The 19778-nt window shown below is 41.3% G+C and overlaps 1 protein-coding gene across 3 annotated transcripts in view; it reads left to right on the plus strand.

Moving 5' to 3' along the window:
• Positions 1 to 582: 582 nt before the first annotated feature.
• Positions 583 to 19778, plus strand: part of DCLK1 (doublecortin like kinase 1) — a 249989-nt gene continuing 230793 nt past the window's right edge. For all 3 annotated transcript variants that reach the window (XM_030042331.2, XM_030042330.2, XM_030042333.1), the window contains exons 1-3: positions 583 to 947; positions 4107 to 4495; positions 14743 to 15089. In XM_030042331.2, coding sequence (XP_029898191.1) covers positions 4120 to 4495; positions 14743 to 15089 — 723 coding nt within the window. In that variant the 5' untranslated portion in view covers positions 583 to 947; positions 4107 to 4119. The remainder of the gene's footprint in view (positions 948 to 4106; positions 4496 to 14742; positions 15090 to 19778) is intronic.

Genomic DNA, 19778 nt, shown 5'->3' on the forward strand with positions numbered 1-19778 from the left:
GGAAATTTAAGAGTAAAAAACTGTAGCGTCTATGGAGGCTAGTCACCTCCAAGGTCAGCTGTAACTAAGCAAGCGGTGTGAGGAAGCCTGGCTCCAGTTTTAGCACCCAAATTCCACGTCAATCCCACCCTCAGCACCCAGCCCTGTCGCGGGGCTTTGGGGACCGGGCGGGCCTCCCGTACTTCGGGACCAGGCCAACCTCGCAGAAACGCCGAGTGACACATTTGGTAAAAATACTTCCAAAAGCGCGGGTTTTTTTTGGTTGTTTTTTTTTTTTTTTTTTTGGACGCCGGGCCAGGGCCGGCAGCTGCCCCCGCCACGCACGGCTCGGGCACGTCTCACCGGCCGGGGCTGCCCGGGGGCGGCGGGCAGGCAGCGGCCCAGAAATTACCTCAGGGGGAGCCCGGCGGGAGCGTCACCCACGGTCGCAGCCCGGCCTCGCCTCTCCCCCGTCCCGCCGGGGTCGCAGGGCGGGCAGCGGGCTCCCCTGCCACCCGCCGCCCCGCGGGCAAGGCGCGCTGCCCGGGGGCGGCTCCGGCGGTCGCCCGGCGGGGCTGAGGGAAGGGAGAAGAGGGGGAGATGGCGGCGGCGCCGCCCTCCGGAGAGAGCGGCAGGGAGAGGCTGGTGTGAAGAGCCGCATTTCAATGAGGGCCGGGCTAATGCAAATCCCTGCAATCGGCAGTCAGCAGAAGAAAGGCGAAGCAGCTGCAGCCCGGGCTCTCCCAGCAGCGCGCTCCGGCCAGGGGAGGCGTAACAAAGGCAGCGTGAGCCGCTTTCTGCGGCAGCTACTGCGATTATAAGGCGGGTGGTCGCCGGAGGAGGGCGGAGGGAGGGGGGGAGCGCTGCCGCTACTTCGGCCGCTTTCCCCGTTTCGAGCCGCCGTCTTCCCTCCGCGCCCCGCCGGCAGTGTGTGAGGCAGAAGGTGCTCGCCGGGCTGCGGAGAGCAGGTAAGCGCCCGGGCCCGGGGCCGCGGCCGGGGCCGTCCCTCTCCCGCGCTGAGGGGCTGAGGCGCGGCCGTTGGGGCGCGGCCGTTGGGCGCCCGCCGCGGCGCGGTGCACCTGTGCCCATTGTGCGGGGCGGCGGCGTTGGCCTCCGCCGGGCGCCGCAGCCCCGAGCCCCGGGCGGCGTCTGCCAGTGCCCGCGCCCGGCTGCGGGAGCCTGAGACAGCGGGGCGGCTGTCTGCCTGTCCGTCTGTCCGTCCGCCTGCTGGCAGCCCCGGGGGAGCGCGCTAGGTGCCTCGCCCGGCGGCGAACGCACCTCGGTTTTGTCACCGCGGGGTTGTCGCCGCGCTCCCAGCACCGCGGCGGGGCTGGAGTGCTTGGTGCCGCCTTCAGCCGGCTGGTTGTGTTTCAAACACGTTTCCCCTACCCCAGCAGAATAAACCCCTTTTCTTTTTTTTTTTTTTTTTTTTTTTTTCTTGGAGCCGCTGCCGCAGGTCCCCACGTTTCCTCCCCCCCACCATGACTTAGTAGTCGGTGTGCTGCCTAGTCTTGGAATGATCTTCGCCGGGTCCCAGTCACCCCGCTGCATGGTTTTTGTCACCGCGTGTGATTGTTTTGTATAATTGCTCACCCACACCGGCGTTATAAATAATTCTTTAACAGATTTGTAGCGTGTGAAGTGTTGGGCATGGTGGTTTTCCAGGGGTGTGTCCTTTCATTTTTATGTATCTGTATGTATATGACTATATATATGCACGCACACGGAAACATCTGATCAGATGAAATTGTTTAGGATATTTCTTTGTCTGCTCTGACCTTGTGGTATGAACACGCTTTTCTGTAAATAGCAGGACTGTGGTGTTCAAGGGGAGCTCTATTTCTGTTTTAACGGGCGTAAGTGGGAATTACAGCCCTTATTGATTAAAGCATAAGTGTGCAGAAGAAAGGGCAGTGACTCGCACTTCTTCCTCCCCCCATCCAAAATTAGTAAAGCTGAAAGTCTCTTAGAAAAGTATATCTTCATGTAAACTTGATTTTTCCTTTTTTTGTGTGTGTGTGTTTGAGATGGTTTGAGCAAATGAAACAGCAGACCTAAGAAAAATCCATTTTTCTTGGCACAAGCGTTGCTTTTGAGATACAGTTGCTGAATTGTGAGTTCTGGGATTGTTTAAATCTGAATAACACATTCTCATTGGATTAGAAATTAAGTAAAACAACTGACATAATTTTTTTTAACATGGAAACGGCGGTGGTATAATCTTGATCCTAAGATGTGGCCACTAAGTGGTATTTTGTATTTAACCTATAGAGAAGTGTTAGTGAAATGCCACAGCAAATGTTCTTGTTCTTTTCACTGAAGTGGGGTGCATGTGTGTATGTATACTGAGAAGGAAAAATGTAGATTAGTCTTTTTCTTTCTGTGTGTGTATATATATATACACACACATATACTGCACCATATATATATGTTATGTACCTTTAGAGTATTTACAAATCTAAATCTTGCATATATACATAAGCACATGATCCTGTGCCAATGTAACAGAATAAGCTGTGAGCTGTAACCAAAGCAGGGTAAATAATTTCCACCAAGGCCCCGCAGTTGCAGTGGTTAGCCTTAGGTGCTTGTTCAGTCAAGCCCATGAACCGCTCTGAGAAGTTGCTGAGCAGATCCCCTACAGCTTTGCAGCATCAGGGTCCAGCTGTATAATCATTGGTTTAATACAAACTTCTGTAAGCTGAAGAGCATCCATAAGTCTTTCTGTATTTCCTCCTACTGTTTTACAGCTGGTCTGAATACATTTTTTTTCTTAATGGTCACACAATTATGAGTGGTTGAAACAAAGCTTGTGCTTGCTTTTTTTTTTTTTGTTTTTATTGGAAATCAATGAGAGAGACCACTTCTAAATTAGGTCTGTGTATCTGTGCTATAAATAAACTTACTGTGCTTTGCTGTTCTGCAGACAACTGCAAATCTAGGAGGCTCCTAAATTAAAGTAAATATATTTGGAACACGTGATCCTTTGATAATTCTAATTTTTTTTTTCATATTTTTGTTTCTTTTATTTGTGAAGATTAATGTGCGATTTGTAGTATTTAGTCTTGTCTTGGTTGTAAAAAAGAACGGAAGTATCTACCTCCTTGATTTCATTTCAGAACATGTGAACTTCCATTTATGTGAACTGTATTGAACAACTGGGATCATTTTGGTTAGACCAGCGGGGTTTTTGTCGCTGTCAAACATGGGAGACGCCAATTGCTAATTTGCCCATCGACACTGAATTTATCACTCCTTCAGTGATAGGTTTGTTGGCAAAAGAATCTGTCAGCCTTAGTAAATTTGAATATTAGGCCTAGGATATTAATACGCCTTGCAAATGTTACAGAGCACTAAAGTAGCTTGCTCATTGAAAAATACTAGTTTCCTGTCTCCCTCTAATCTTTTTTTTTAATTTCATGATGTTTAAGCACTTCTGTTGGTTCAGAATATGCAAAGTATTTGCACAAGGACAACTGAAGTAATTTATTACAAAGCTTAGGCTGCAGGGAAACCAATGGTTGGAATACCCAAAGACTTTTGAACAGTGGGCTTGACCCACTAAGTGGTAGTCCTGATTCTTACTGCCAACCTGTGACATCTATTCCTCTGAGAAGTTCGTAATTGCTTACTTGTTGGCTGCAGGTTGCCCTTCCAAAATGGTGCCTCTTGAGATCACAGCTGGAAAAAACAGTTTAGTGGGAGTGAATGGTCTAGAAGGTAGACTGGACTCAAATAGCACCTGAATATAAGATGAGAGAAAGTAGAAAGTTGATGCATTTGTTCTTTTTTTCCAGTAGCTCAGCTTTGTCACCTTGTTTTCAGAGTTTTTACTGGATTTGAACAAACACTTTTTAATGTTTGCCTGTTGCTAGCAGTTGGTTTCATGAGTGGCATTTCTACGGTGTCTAAAAGCCTAACTGATAAATTAGGTTTTATGGAACAGCAAGAGAGTTAGCTGTAAAATGAACATGTAAACATAGCATGGTTTCATTCAAACCATTCATTTTTCTCAACCCAGAAAGTAGTCCTCTAAGTACCGTGTATAGAACGTGAAGTCTCAAAGTAAGCTCCCTTAAAATGGGTGAGTTTCTTAAACTTTTTATCTTCTTTTGTGCATCCCTTAGGTAGAACTTCAAGATGTCCTTTGGGAGAGATATGGAGCTGGAGCATTTTGATGAGCGTGATAAAGCGCAGCGATATGGCAGAGGGTCCCGGGTAAATGGTCTGCCCAGCCCTACTCACAGTGCCCACTGCAGCTTTTACCGAACCCGTACTCTACAGACCCTGAGCTCTGAGAAAAAAGCCAAGAAAGTTCGTTTCTATCGTAATGGAGACCGGTATTTCAAAGGGATTGTATATGCCATCTCCCCTGACCGGTTTAGATCCTTTGAAGCTCTCCTGGCTGATCTGACCCGAACTCTGTCTGACAATGTGAATCTGCCCCAGGGAGTGAGAACAATCTACACAATTGATGGATCCAAGAAGATTTCCTCCTTGGACCAACTAGTAGAAGGTCAGCAGTAAGATTTGGAGGTGTAAAGTTATGTTTGAGTCAGTGTTTGTTTGTCTAATCTGTTAAGTTTTCTGCAAATAGGTAATGGTATTGTTGTTTTTATTGATAAAGAAAGGATCTTCAATGGTATAACTAGAATTGTGAATATCTTAAATTGTGCCATGAAATATTGTTGCCTTGCTATTTATTTCCCTCCTGTTGAAAGTGTCTAACCTTTCCCTTTCTGTTAACCTAGCGCTGATAGTCCTAGATCTTGAAGATTGCATCTGCTGCTTCTTTTGAACTTGCATATTTAAAAATGCTAATGAGAGTTTAGTCAGTTAAACTTGACAAGGTCTGTGGTGCTGATGAAACCTACGTGAAATACAGTTCTGATGGATTTTTTTTTTTTTTTTTTTTTTTTTTTTTTTTTTTTTTAAGTCTGTCTGTACCTAGTGAAGAGCTCAAACTCTTCCCTACAAGTAAATATGCCTTAAGTAAAATACTCTGCTCTCATGGAGTGGTATAAATGTAGGCAACCTGTTAAAAGAGTAATGTTGTAGCCATGGTTCAGCTGGGGTAGGCAGTAAACTTTTCTTCCTTGTAGCATTTCCCTTTTCCTCTTCCCCAGTCCTTTGGCATCCTTATGTTGTTTTTAAATAAGGGTGATGTACCTGTAGTATAAAGCATTACCAGTGATTTGGTCAGAACTGACCGGTCTTGGTCACCGTCAAACATCAGAGATGCCAGTTGCTAATTTGCCCATCAACACTGAATTTATCACTCCTTCAGTGATAGTTTTGTTGGCAAAAGAAGCTGTCAGCATTAATCAATTTGAATATTAGGCCTAGGATATTAATAATACCTTTTAGAAGTATTACAAATCACTGAAGTAGCTTTTCCAACATAAAGTGCTTCTGGCTTGCAGTGGGTTTCTTTTTGTGTGTGTAGGCAATAGCTCCTAGTATAGAACACCAGAATGTATAAGGTCTGAAAGCATTAACTAGCACATGGCCATAACTGAGGTTGTTTTGTATCTGTAAAGTTTAAATGCAGGTGCTTAACTGTGTTCAAAGAAAGTAAAGGTGGAAAATTTTTTTCACTGTTGCTTCCATCCTGCCCCTGGCCCCAATGTGCCATGGGCAAGCCTGTAAAGCATTGATCTGTAGTCACTGGACAGCCAATTTAGAGTTGTAACAGAGATCGTAATTTCTTTGATTTTTGTTTCTGGGTGAGAGAACTTGTGGTGTCAGGATGTAATGAGAGGATCAGAAGAAGACTAATGTGGGGAGAGAAGAAGAAAAGGGTAGTTCATGCTGAATAAGGTTGCTTAAAGGAGCACATCTTTGCATAGCAGGTGTTCAGCCACCTCTGAGTTGTCTCCTTTAGGTGTCATAGCAGAGGAAGGCTTTTAAGGAGAAGTTTTGAGAGAGGATATTCTTGATAATCCTCCTTGCATAAAAAGGAGAGTAGAAGACCACGTGAAGATGCTTAGAAAGAAAATTGAAGTGGTGGGATTGTCAATGTATGGTTTTTGGGGTTAGGACCATAGGTTTAGTGAAATGGAAAAGAAACTGGTCTTAAGATCAATGTTATGAATTCCAGGGCAGAGTTAGAACTGTATTTGTCAGGACAGTATTTAATTGGTGGAGAAAATCAATTTCTGGGAGGAAAGACCAATATTAATCAACATCTGTTTAAAAGCAGTGTTGTGCGTTTTATTCTCAGTAGTAGTATAAATAATTGTACTTATTTGATTGGTATGCTCATCAAGAAGGAAGTATCATTGATGTTAATGTTGCTTTGCACAGTCTTTTGCTGCCAGTCAGAACCAGCTTTTGAAAATAAAGAACTGAATACAGAAATAAATTCAGCAACCTATAAGATTGGTTTATTTTGGCATCCTAGAGAAGAGTTATACAAGTTATAAATCAGTCAGTCAAAATGAATGACAGTACAAGAGCATACGTTTATTTTAAAGAGCTTTGGGATTTTTTTTTTTTTAGTTCTGTGGTACTTTATTCCATACCTTTTCAATGAACACATCCTCCCTTCCTGTGTATAGTTCGAGTTGGACAGTCTTATTTGCTTGTGCCATAAACACTGTGGGATTTACAGAAGTCGGTCTGTGTGTGTAAGTAGAGAGCTACATCCTTGTTCCACCTGAAAGGGGGCTTCTGTCTATTTGTATACAACTACAAGGTGGGTTACTTTGTTCTGTTTCCCTTGTAGAGCTTCACTGTAGAGTACAGGTTCATATATTATTAGCTCAGTGACGGTTTTTATGTAAGCCCCTTTCACTCTTTACTGTACAAATTTCTTAGAGTTTGGCTAGTCTGGTACAGCATTAATTAGCTTGAAGCTGTGCTTTGTGTTTAAGTAGCTGGAAAATCACTTGATTTTTGCCTCTTGCCAAATGACTTTGTGTTGAAACTATTGAAATATGAAGCATTGCTTTCCTTATGGTGAGACTATTCCCTTACTGTATGAATTCATTTAATAAGACTGTTATGAGTTTACAAATTTTTTTTTCTTTTTTTTTGGGGGGGACACATTGATTTTTAGTGATTACCTTGTAAGGTAAACGTATAAGGCCTTGATTTGGTGTTGTTTTTTTGCCTTTATGCCTGTGAGGAAGTTACTGTGCTCTTACCTTCCTGTATTGATACATGAAGACAGAGAAGTAACTAGCTCCTGAGGGAAACAAGACAGCAGCCACTGTCTTTCATCCCCGAGCTAAATACATAGAACTGCATGAAAGGTAGTCCCAAAGGCAAAAGATCATAAAGGAGGTGTTTTACTTCAGTAATATTTAGTTCTGTCCTGCATACAGTTCAGAGCTGGCATGGCTGTATGCTGGTGCTGTAGGTTATTTTGAGGTGCATGAACACATCTTCCCTTTGTTTGAAGCTAGTGACTTCCCTGGTCACTAGTTTTGGTGTTTGGTGTTTTTGTGGTTTTTTTGTTGAAGACTCGGGGCATGTGAGATTTGTTGGAATTTGATAACAAGGGGTATGTACTGTTCCGAAAAGTTTCACAGGCTCTATAACTTCTCCTGTCACCCTAGAGGAAGGACAGAATGCAATGGATTCAGGTTACCTTCTTTTTGTCAGACCTGATGTTCAGGACACTCTTATCTTTAAAGAATGGTTTCCAAATATGACATGACTATTCCCTAGGTATGACATGTAATCAAAGCATGTAGAAACAATAAAGATGAAGTTGTTCTAAGGCTAAATTGTCTAGCTCTAAACAAAGACTCAGGAAAGGACTAAATGCCTTTTGCTTTTCCAAAAGTATACCATCTTTAAAGCTGAAGGCAGAGGTGGACTGATGGGTCTTACCCCCAAAATTACCACTGAACAGTGTAACAAGAACAGTAGTAGATAGGAATGAGCAGGATAACTCTGAAACAAAGAGTATTATTTACAGTTTTTTTGTTGTTGTTTTGTTTTTTTTTTTTTTTTTTTTTTTTTTTTTAGGGGTCCTGCTATGTGGAACAAAGACCACAGAATCAATCCATAGCCAGAACTGCATCCCTTTCTCATTAATTTTTATTATAATATTACCTCAGAGTCTTGGGTGTGAACCAGAATCAATTGTTTTAGGTTTCCACAATACCTGCCACAAAAGATGAACCCTGCAGCAGAGAACTGGCAGTCAAAGACAAACCAAAAACCCCAAACCACAAGGCTGAGAGGGTACTGGGAAACAATATTGTCACATGCCAATATTGGGTGCGCTGCCAAACTATTGTAAAGACTTGTATGTGTGCGTGCACATTTTGCGTAGGCATAATGGCAAAAATAGTTCTAAGGAATAATCTGAAAGAGAAAAATGAATGTCTTTCAAGGATTATCTTGGAGCTGCAGTCCTCATTGAAGGAGCAGTTTGAAAGAGCACTGATGTACAAGTTTTAAAATCTGATAACAGCTGTAACTGGCTGATAGCTCTTGGGAGATGTGAACCTCACTGCAGTGGCAGAGGAGGTGATGGGTCCCATGAGGACTGCGGGAAGGCTCTTGCGAGTGGAGGCAGGCAGTTTGTGTTCGATGCAGCAGAGAAGCTGCCCGCCAGCGGAGGGTTCAGAAGGCCGTGTCTCCTTGCTAAAGTGGTGGGCCGTGATGGATTTCCTGACTTTTTTTGTATGTGGGTCTTGCCACTCCCACTGTCACCTCATACCTCTTACCTCAGCTTTTCCCTCTCCTACTGCTGCTGCCTCCTTGACTCTGCCACCCGCTCCGGTGATGCTGGTGAGAAGCCCAGCCAGGCCAGACTGTAGGAATTGATTGACGTGGTCTCTGATGCACTCTGGAGCTAATGCTCTTTCTTCTAAGTCGTGCCTACCTCAGCAGCTGGGAATTGGTGGGCTGGAAAGATTCATAGGCACATGTAATATGCTATCAAAATAATAATAGTAAAGTATCTGTTTAAATGTTTGTAGAGCTGCATCTATGTGGACATTTGTTTATAGGATTGAATTTACACTGGATATTTACCATGGACTTGATCCAGGGCTATCAAAGTTAGTGAAACTTGGACTGGATCCTGTGGCAGAAATGCCTGCAATCCTTATATTGTTTAATAAACAAACGGCTGAATAATCCTGTTGCCTAAAATGGTAGAGGGTTGTTCTGGCACTGTTTATTTGATTATTTTATTTCATGAATTTGAGAAGATTCATCCATTAGCCATTTGAATCACGTTGTGTCTTCCTTAACAACTTCTTGGAAGGTCCCATGTTTATTCTAGGTGCCTTCCCGTTCTTTTTTTAAAGCATATACAATACCTATCTTGATTGTAGCAAGACTGTGGAAATTTGGGGGGCCTGAGGAGGAGGAAGTATGTCTTTATTTTTTCACTTGGCTTTTGATGAAGAAAAAAAAATAATTTTTAGTCCGAGCTGAGCAGAAGGAATGTTGTGTGAAAGAAGTCCTTTAAAAGGACTGAGGAGATCTGATTCAAAGTTTCTGGTGCATCTGAATGCTAGGTGAACATGGGTCGGTCAGATTTATTTCCTGAAGATGCTCCATCTCTTTTGCACTGTTGTGTTTTTTCAGCACTGCAGAAAGACAAGGCAGCAGTAATGTAGTTTAAGTAGGTTATTGCTCTATTAACTAACACATTTGGGAGCTATCAGGTAGTAACTTATTTGGTTCAGGTCATCTTCATTTTGCAACCTGCTCTGTGTGGTGAGGGACAGTCGGAATTCTTTGTCTTTTCCCCTGAGAGATTGCTCCTCTGCCTTTTGTACGTACAAAACCAAAAGGTGGAAGTGAAGAAGGGTGGCCGCGCCTGTTGCATGGTGTGCTGGATGGTGCCAGTCCCTGCCCTGTTCTCACAGTCTGTTTCTTGCCGTATCCGCTGGGGAAATGGACCACAATGAATGACTGCTGCACCGAACATCGTCACTGCCAAAGTGTGCAAGCACTGTGGTTCCTTCACCTCTGGTGGGCTTGTAGATTAACTTTCCTTGCCTAGTACGTACTCTACTACAACGAGTCAACGCTACTTTCAATAAATTGGCAGTCCTGCTGCCTCCACAAAGAGGGGTTGGTTGTTCACTCTTGGCTTGCATGATTCAAACAAGTTCTCTATTCCTTCTCCAGGGTTTTCACCTAAGACCAGCTGGCTTCTTCATGAAGTCATTTTAGGCCAAGTCGCCTTTAGCACAGAAAAGCAATGTGAATAATCCCCTTTAAGAGATAATGCCTTGATCATTCTTGTAGTGCAGCAAGCTGAAGGAGACAAACTAACTACTAATACCCATATGCCAAAGAGGGAATCAACACTTGCATCTGGAAAGCTCCAGTACTTACAGGCAGTGATTCAATGTCTCCTTAGCAGCCAGCCACCTTGTATATAGATATATTTTTTTAAATCACATTTTTAATACATGAAGCATGTCATGAAATTCTGTTGTGACCTAGAAGAACTATCCTTCAGTGTTACATGGCTCTAGTGGTTAAGCTGCATTGAATTTTGACAGATGTGTAACTGCAGGTAGTAGGTTTTGGGTTTTTTTTCCTTTTTTTTTTTTTTTTTTTTTTTCTCCCAAGCATACCCATGGCAGGGGGGATTGAAACTAGATGATCTTTAAGGTCCCTTCCAACCCAAACCATTCTAAGATAAACTGTGTTTGGGGATCTCTCCTTCTACATGATTAGCTTTCTGATTAGCTTCTCAGTGCTAAGATTTATTTTAATTGTTCCACATGGAATTTCCTGCAGTGTTGAATACTTGCATAACCTAAATTGTAGGATTACTGGTTCAGAACTGGCAAATAAGCTTTGTGTATCTTTTTTTTGAAGGGTTAAAGTGGTGTGCATTTCATTTGCACTGTTGCTGTGAAGAAGTAGGAGGGCTGTCAGGAAAGCGATACTTTCTAAGATTTAGTAATGACTTTTTTCCTAGATGTCAGATATCCCAAAACAGCTGGGTGTCCCCTTTTTCTAATGGCTATTGATACTGTAATCAAGAGTCAAAATTTCATTAGTGACAACTGACTGCACTGTGAAATGCTTGCTCCCCTCTCTTGGGAGGCTGCAGTCAAATAGACGCTTTAAATGGCTCTTTTCTATGCTTTTGTTTAATCCAGTATCTCCCAAGATTTCTTCTTCAACACGTGTTCTGTTGCAAATCTAGTGTTTGGAGATTGTTACCTTCTTCCTCCAGCTGCCAGTTAGTCAAAGCTGATGTTTGTGGGCTGTATTTGTGCTTAGGCCTGACCCAGACTAAGAGGTGATGGTGCTTGGTGGGATTACCCCTGGAGGTATATTTTCCTGGTGCTTAGGAGCTGGGAAAACCAACTTGCTGCTGGCATTGCCAGTATGTGAGGCAGTTGTAGCCAAAGGTTACCAAAAATAAAAATGAAGAAAAAAAAAAAAAGAGAAAATTGTGTCATCACCTAATAGTTTTGGTGAGGAAGCAATAGTTAAGGCAGAAGGTGGATTTATTGGACTAGCAAGTCATACCCATTGTAAAACTTCTTTGCAGTCTTCTCTCCTTAAGATAACTGTGAAAAAAAAGAGAGGATGAAAATCTAGATGAAGGCTTTTTGTCCTTTTCTTTGAGATTTCCTCTGCATACAAACACCACAGGCACTAAAGGATTAGACTAGACATTGAAATGTCTGGCTGCTGTCAGGGTGGGTCCCACATTCCAGAAATTTAAGCTTATATTTGAGTATTTCTAGTGTTTTCAGTACTTAAAATTTGCCGGATGTCACCATAAAACAGGGTTTACTGATCTTAAGGTCAGATATAAGGTACTTTTAGGACATAGGGGTTTTGTGCATTTAGTTTTTGTTCTTACAGGCCTGGCCCTTAGGACCACCGTGAATGAGAACTGCAGTCCATGGCTAACATTCCTGAAGGTTTATAAGCCCCAGGACTTCGCTTGAAGTATAAAAAGTCTAAAATAACAGCATTATGGGAGAGGTGTCTGTTTCTGTTTTCCTATATAAAATAGGTTTTACTGAAGATATTTCATCTTAGGAGGCATTGGATACTCTACCTCCAAGACATTCTGTAGCTAAATATGAGCCTTGTCAAGGGGAAAAAATATATCTTGGTACAAAAATTTTATTGATGTAATATAGTACTGTTGGAAATGAAGAAAGGGAAAAAAGTCTGATGTTAAAACAATCCCATAACTTCAGGGATTGTATTGGTCTTTTTTATGGTCACAGAAAACGAGTTTTGTAATGAAGAGCTGACATGTGCTGTTACATGCTACAAGGAATTCAGCTGACCTTTAAATATAGCTGGTATTAAAAATCATGTGGAATGCTGTCCTTTCAAGAAGGATAACCAAAAGAGTTCTTAATAAACTAAATGTAAGGCTTCTGGGTACAACGTGTATGGCCATTTGTTTATGCACCTACCCTTTGAGAAGTGAGTTTTAATATGAAGACTTGTTTTTAAATAATTCTTATTTCATGCAACTAAACTGAACAATTTGTCGGATAGCACTGAACCTGAAAATCTGATTTGTCTCTCTTTCCTCCCCTCAAAAAAAAAAAAAAAAAAAAGGTTGCTGGTGAATTTTAAGTCTTAGAGCAAACACAAGTGGAGACAGGAATAAATTATGTTTAAAAATTTATAAGAGAGACTTCTGCAAAGTATTTTACAGAACAGGTATTTAATGTATTGAGTGCAGTCCTATTCATAGTAGGATCTTTTAAATTTTTTTTCCATACAAAATGCTATTAAAGTTTTTAAAAACTTGTTAATTTTGTGGATGTGGTTTTGTGGGTGCATTCTGACCTTGCAGTAATTGAGTAGCTAGTGCTAAAAATATTGGACAGGGACATGGATAAAAGAGAATATGTACTGTTTAATTACTCTTGGATCATTACTGTGGCTAAGCCTTTCTGTTCTGATGTTGCCATATATATCTCTCTATCTCTCTTTCACATATATACAATGGATAAAAGGAAGAGCTTACCTTTGTCTCTTGTAAGGTTGGTGTAAGCATTCCATCTTAGATTCTTTTCTTAACACTTTAGATGTTACTGCAAAGTGCAGATTAACTTGAATTTACAGGATGACTAGTAAGCATTGGAATGTCTTACTTCATCTCCTACTCTGTATGTTTTTCTGCTTTAGAAGAATGCTTTTTTAAAAGAAAAAAAAAAAAAGGAAACCCAAAAATCTTATGGTTCTTGCTTGATCTTATGCTATCATTGCATTTATCTTTTCTGCTCAGTGATCCGTCTTCACATGTTGCTCTGACTTCTTTGTCTAATTTTGGAGTCCTTGCACTGCCTTTCTGATAATCACTGTACAGTGTGTTACTGTCTCACCTTTGGAGCATCATGCCAGCAGACTTGAACCTCTCTTGCACCGGGGGCCTCACGTTGCGGTGGATCCCGCTGCCCCCCATTTCTAACTGTGGTAACTTGTCTATTTGCCAGCATTCCTTGTGTGCTGTATTGTCTGTGGGATTGGGTTGGGTGCCCTGAAACCTTCAAAATTTGTGTCCAGAAGTAAAATTTAAATACTTCTTTTTCTTTTAATAATTGAACTGTGAGTCCTCTTTCCTTAGGGCAGGGACTGTTAGGAAAATCCTTGGTTCTTATGTGCTTTTTGGCATAGGAGTTACATCACTAGGTTTTGTTCTGTTTTTATTTCAATACCTTGGGCTAAACTGCTAACTGAAGGCCTCTGTGCTGTTAGCATACACTGAACTACTGAACCCAGAAGAATTAAAACATCTCAGATGTTTTTGTGGTATTGTTCAGGATACGATTTTGCATTACTTGTAATGGAGTTTAACCGCAGGCTGCCAGAAGGTGTGGTCTTGCTGGATGTAGTAGTGTTTTCTTTGGTATTTTTTTTTTTTTTCCAGCCAGAGAGTGAACTGGATCAGCTTGTCATTGCAAAATTAGTGTTGTCTTCGTTACGTTCAATCAGATCACTGAGCTGATCCAGCTCACCCAGTGTGACTGGCAGTGCAGTCGCTCAGACCAGCTCGAGGGAGAGCCTGGGAGCACCCAACAGGTGCCCCTTTCGCAGCAGCCTGGACTGAGGTGTTAATCAACAGGGATGTGCTGGGGTTTTCTGGCTAATCCACTTTTTTCTTTAAAGTATGGTAAATTCGTTGTGAGGAGAACTCTGTAATTACTACTCTTTACCTTCTTTTCCCCCCCGTATTACATATTGAGTCAGTAGAATAATACAGTGAGATTTCTTGCCTGTACGTATCCTGGGTTTATGCTACTTAAAGCTTTAAATAATCAAATATTAACGAATCTCCTATGACACTTTCATCCACCTTTTATAGAAAGTTATTTGTAACCTATAGTTTTTGATAATTTTTCATATTATTTCCTCTGAAGTGTATGGGGCCTTCTGTTTTGTTAGGAGTGGGCCATTTAGACACGAGGGCTGGGGGACTACTGTGATAATGTGCTGGGGCTGGGCGGCTGATTAGATATGAACACTACTTACTGACAGGAACGATCCCCACTGCAGATGGTGTTTTCTGAAAAGAAAACTGCTGCTTTCAAGGATTTTGTAACAGCATTTTCTGAATGGTTAGCTGACAAGTGATCTTTAAAAGATATTTTATAGTCTGTAGCATCTGAGAAGGGAAGAGATCAATTCTTTATGCACTGTAGATCAAGAATGATAAGAATAATGTTTAATAATTTGAGAAGGATTTGATTTGGTATTTTTCTCTTTTTTTTTCTTTTTTTTTTTTTTTTCTTCTCCCCTCCTCCCCCTCCAATCTGACTTGCTGGTCTGGCACTTTTGTTTCCGCAGGCGAAAGCTATGTATGTGGCTCCATAGAACCCTTCAAGAAACTGGAGTACACGAAGAATGTAAACCCAAACTGGTCAGTGAATGTTAAGACAACTTCTACTTCTCGTTCAGTGCCATCTCTTGCCACTGCTAAAGGAGGTACTCCAGATGCAAAAGAGAATAAGGATTTCATTAGGCCTAAACTAGTCACTATCATCAGGAGCGGAGTGAAACCAAGGAAAGCAGTCCGGATTCTGCTCAACAAGAAGACAGCACATTCATTTGAACAGGTTCTAACTGATATAACCGATGCCATCAAGCTGGATTCAGGGGTGGTTAAACGCTTATACACACTAGATGGAAAACAGGTAAGAATTTTCATGATGGTCATTCTCAGCATGAAGAAAATATAATTTTCCAAAAGGAAAAGAATAGAACATTAGTAAAAAATTACTTTTATCTAGAACATAGAACCAGGCCTTCCACTGCTTATATTGTATTTAAGATTTGTGAGCAGTTCAGGAACATATCATGAAGCATTACTTGGCCTTGGTGACGGTCTTGCCATTTATGATAAATAATAGCTCTAAATCTGTCAGTTGAAAGTGTGATGTGGTTTTGGCTCTGCATGCCGGAAACGTAGGATGAAGGGTGTCATTTTAAAGAAGCTCATTCTGTTAACTTGTTTCAGCTTTTTCTTGCAGCAGTTTTATTAGTCATTGTACTTGCCTTTCCATAAACTGTAAGAACAAACAGTGAGGACACATTCCACCATGATAAATGCAGGCCTACTGCTGTCCCGAATGACCAAATGATGAATCTTACTGCAGCTAGAATGGACTATGAAGAAGGTGCAAGCTTAGAAAATGAGTAAGCTTTTTCCTTTTGCAGGAAAACAGGTAGGGGTTTGTGTGGTGCCCACATTTATTGAGGAGTCTCTTGTAGGTTACATGTTATTTCTTCTATGAAATACCTTCAAGCAGTGTCTCCTTTTGGTGACTTATTAAATTGCAGTAGGTTGAGATTTTTGAGAGGCTTATTATTGAACTTGGGGATGGAGGGACAAGAAGAAACATTAGAGAGTAATCCTACTTCTTTTTTGTCTTTCACTTTATTTGTAATTTATCTACGGACATGTATTAATTATAGCAAAACTGGAGAAGCTGTTAACCTGGTGAAGGGCAAGACTAATTTCAGCATGACCTGAATTGATTTAGAGCAATGATGACTCTAGAGAAATAAGGCAGATACTTGCATTTACAGATATAACTTATTAAACTGAAGAAATGATAGAGATATAAAATGTGGGCAGAAAGATGAGCAAACAGTCTCCCTGAGAAGCTAGAAGCTGCTAGAGACCAAGATAATTCTGCTGTAATATAACTGTGTTTTACAGATTCTAGGCTCAATGATTCACAGATATACAGCTAACAGTGTAGCTATCAAGAGATGCTGCAAAATATGCTTGATACAGATAAATACTCAGTCAGCTGGACACAGTGGTGATCCTAACGTATGCAGTTACTGGGGTTAATATGCAGGCATAGCTCTGGAAGCAGCTACAGCAGTACCCTCTGATCTCAGAGAGGGCTGGTTAATGGACAAGCTACTTATTCAGAGCACTGATTCAAATCAGGGGCAAGCCTGGCTTGACCACAAGTCCCTTCCATCTGCTGTTTTGTATCAGTAACCTTTGACACCAGTTACAGACAATAGTTCAGTTCTTGATGACTGCATACATGCCTGTAATGATCCCATTACTGTGACTTTGCTGGGAACTTTGACCTGGAGCAAAAATGTGGATGTGAAGTTCTTTTTGCCTGCAGCAAAGGTAAAGTGTGTGTCTGGGGAAGCTCTCAACTCATGTCCTTCTTACCTTGCCTCGTGCTCCAGGGAGCACTGAGGATATTAAATTTGAGGAAGGAGTTGGGATTTTAAAGCTGCAGAGATCAGTGGTGGTCTCTGCTGTGACCTTGACAGAAGATCTTGAGTGACTATTCCAGTTCGTGCAAACCCTGTCAATAAAAACGGATGCATATCTGTTTTGTATTGTATATGTAAATAAACTCGTGATTTTCCTATAAAGAAGTACAGCCTGGAAGGATGCCAGTGTGTTCTATTGTCTCCTGGATAATGTGCTCACTTTTATTTTTTTTTATATTCCAAACTCCCCTTTAATGGTTGTGCTTAAAATGAAAAAAATACCTTTACACCTGTTTTAGAGCTCTAATTGGTGGAAGTAAATACTACTATCCTACTGCTGGGGGGAAAGGGGAGACCAGGTTTTCTTGGCCCTGATGTTGTCAAAGTTCAGTTGAATCCTTTGTCAAGTCATGGGATTTGAGATGAGCTTAAATCGGTGCCATACTGGGACATTTGTTACCTGCCTTGTAGCCTGAAACCCTTGTGTCTAAAGGCTGTTCCAGGAGACTGGTGTCTCCGCACTCCTTCCCTTTTTGGCTATACAGTTGAAATTGCGTAGCTAACTGCCTAACCCTACGAGTAGGGGTGGGGTTTGGGGGAAGGTGTGTGCGTCCTGCCAGTGTAATGGAGACCTTGCTCGCTGCATGTACAAAGCAGCTTTGCTGGCAGAAAGGGAAATGAATGATCCCGTGCTCAGCAGGAGCAGCCTGTTGCTCACCCCTGTGTGGGGAAGTCATTGATTTCCTGTGCTGCTAGGCAATTGCTGCTCCATTTTTCTCTGCCAAAAGCCTGATCTCCCAGATGGTGTTGGGGGCACGATGATGGATTTCTTTATTGCTGAACTCAAGCTGTGAATGATTACTGGGAGGAAATCCATGGTAAATCCAAAATTTTTCCATTAGTGTTTATAGTTGAGAACTTCTACTGTGACTGCTGCTGGAGCTTTGAAGGTTCTGGAAAAGCCTGCATTCAGTGGCTAAATCTAACAAATCTATGATTAAATCTTTCATCGCTAACTTAAAAAGCAATAAAATCTTAAAGCTCTGAGCCAAGAAAAGTAATTTACTGTAAGGATAAGGGAATAAAGCTCTCCTAGGATTATTCTTTGGGAATGTAACTTGGAGAAAGGCTATTCTGTACAGTCATCTCTTGTGGGTTATTTTGAGGCCAACACTGGAATTGCCCATCCATGGCAAAAATTGATGTGAGTCCCATGTATTGTTAGCACAGGTGGGCAATGAGGTATGTATACTGTTGTTGGGTGCTATCACTAGATGCCTCAGGCCAATAAAAAGAAAGTAATAGGAGTCAGAGTCTTCACTGGGCATCCGAGTTAGCTGGTTGTCCCATACTGACACTACACACTGAGGAAATGAGCTTTGATGCTCTCCTTCCAACAGCCCGGTTAGTTGTGATGTTTTGATTTGTATCTCTAAAAGACATTAATAAATATTATGTTGAGTTAAAAGGAATTTAAACGATGGCTTATCAAATTTGATGACAATGTGAAGAGCTTGTCTTGATGAGAGAGTAGCACTTGGACAATCAGTACCTGAGGAAAGTTATGATTGCTAGGAAGAACGCACTTCCATGACATTCAGTTGCTTCCCCCATCCCAAAAATTCCTTCTTGGTTTTGGAAAATTCGGTAATTTTTGGTGCACACGATGCTCTGTGGGTGTTCCTTAGAACTTCAGAGAGCTTCATTAAGTAGGTGTGTTATAGTAGCCATTTCAATTTTTTAATGCTGGAATAGCAGAAGAAAGGAAAAAAAAAAAAAGCCCAAAGCAAAAAACCAGCAAACTAAAACCACAAAAAACCCCAAGAAAACAACCCCCAAGAAAACAAACCCCAACAAAACTAACAAATCTTGTCTCATTGGGTCAGTGGCAGTTCAGGGACTGAAACTTGGTGTTTTCCAGTATTGGGTAGGTATTTACTTTGGATTTCATCCATTTAATTTAATTTTGTTAAAATGTTTCTCCATATTACAAACAGGGTGACTAGTGGTTTATTTGCATTTCCTTATAACTCATCAGAATATGTCTTTTGACTTCAAGGTTTCTGAAAATTTAGAATATAATTTAATTTGTGCTAAAAGGGGCACAATGTACAACTGCAGCCTGATTGTATAGCACATTGGTGGCCTGCATTTAGTATATTCTCGCAGTTCAATTATTAATGATTCCTCAAAGCCGGATAGGTTTCATACTGAGTCTAGAATAGTATATATATACTTTTATGGATACGTTTATTTTTTTTCTGTGGGTACAAGGAACTGATGCTGTTTGTACTCTAGAGGAAGGCTAGAATCACTTCCCTGTAAGATACCGATGAATTTGAAGAAGGTGGTGGGACTCTCAGAAGTGTTTAATAGTCTTAAGAGCTCAGGCCAAAATCAAAACCTTTCCAGGGGAAGGGAGATCTTGAAGTTTTTCCTGCCAACTTTGCTATGTAAGGAAAATAAAAAAAGAATGAGTAGGTTTAATGGCTGCCTGTAGGAATACAAACCATGAGGGCATGCTCTTACTGTGAGTATTACTCTTTTTTTTTTTAAGATTAAAAGGTTGTTTAAGTACATGAAAAGATATTGTTAGGGCTGACCCTTAATATTATCACGTACTTGCGCAGAGAAGGAACACTTTTTCATAGCTAAACCATGTCTTGCGTTACTGTAGCTGCACTGTTGCAGTTTGGTTTTTAACCTTCCCTTAACAGAAGGTGTCATTTTTAGTTTGATGTGCATTAAAATATAGTTTTGTAAAAGGCAGTGTGTAGACACACAATGAAAACATCAAGGATACAAGCTGCCTGCGGAGATGGAGCCCGGTTGCTGTGTCGCAAGCTCAGTTCTCTGGTTTCTGTTTACTTGGTGCACTTGTAGGACAACACCAATGACTAAAACGGGAGAAAATTAATGAAGGTCACACATAACAGCAAAATTGTGAAACGGTGCCATTTTTAGAAGTGTTATGATGTGTGTATTTGTGCAGGGTATTTACAATTTGCATGTTTAGATAAAGACTAAAGTTCGGACAAAAGTGCTCTATTACTTTAAGTCCTTCATTTGCTTTTGGCAGAACAAACATCTGGTTTATAGTGGGACCTACTTATTTGAACAGGTGGTTTGTTTAG

The sequence above is a fragment of the Aquila chrysaetos genome, chromosome 19 (genome assembly GCF_900496995.4).
Source record: "Aquila chrysaetos chrysaetos chromosome 19, bAquChr1.4, whole genome shotgun sequence".
In the NCBI taxonomy this organism is placed as follows: Eukaryota; Metazoa; Chordata; class Aves; order Accipitriformes; family Accipitridae; genus Aquila; species Aquila chrysaetos.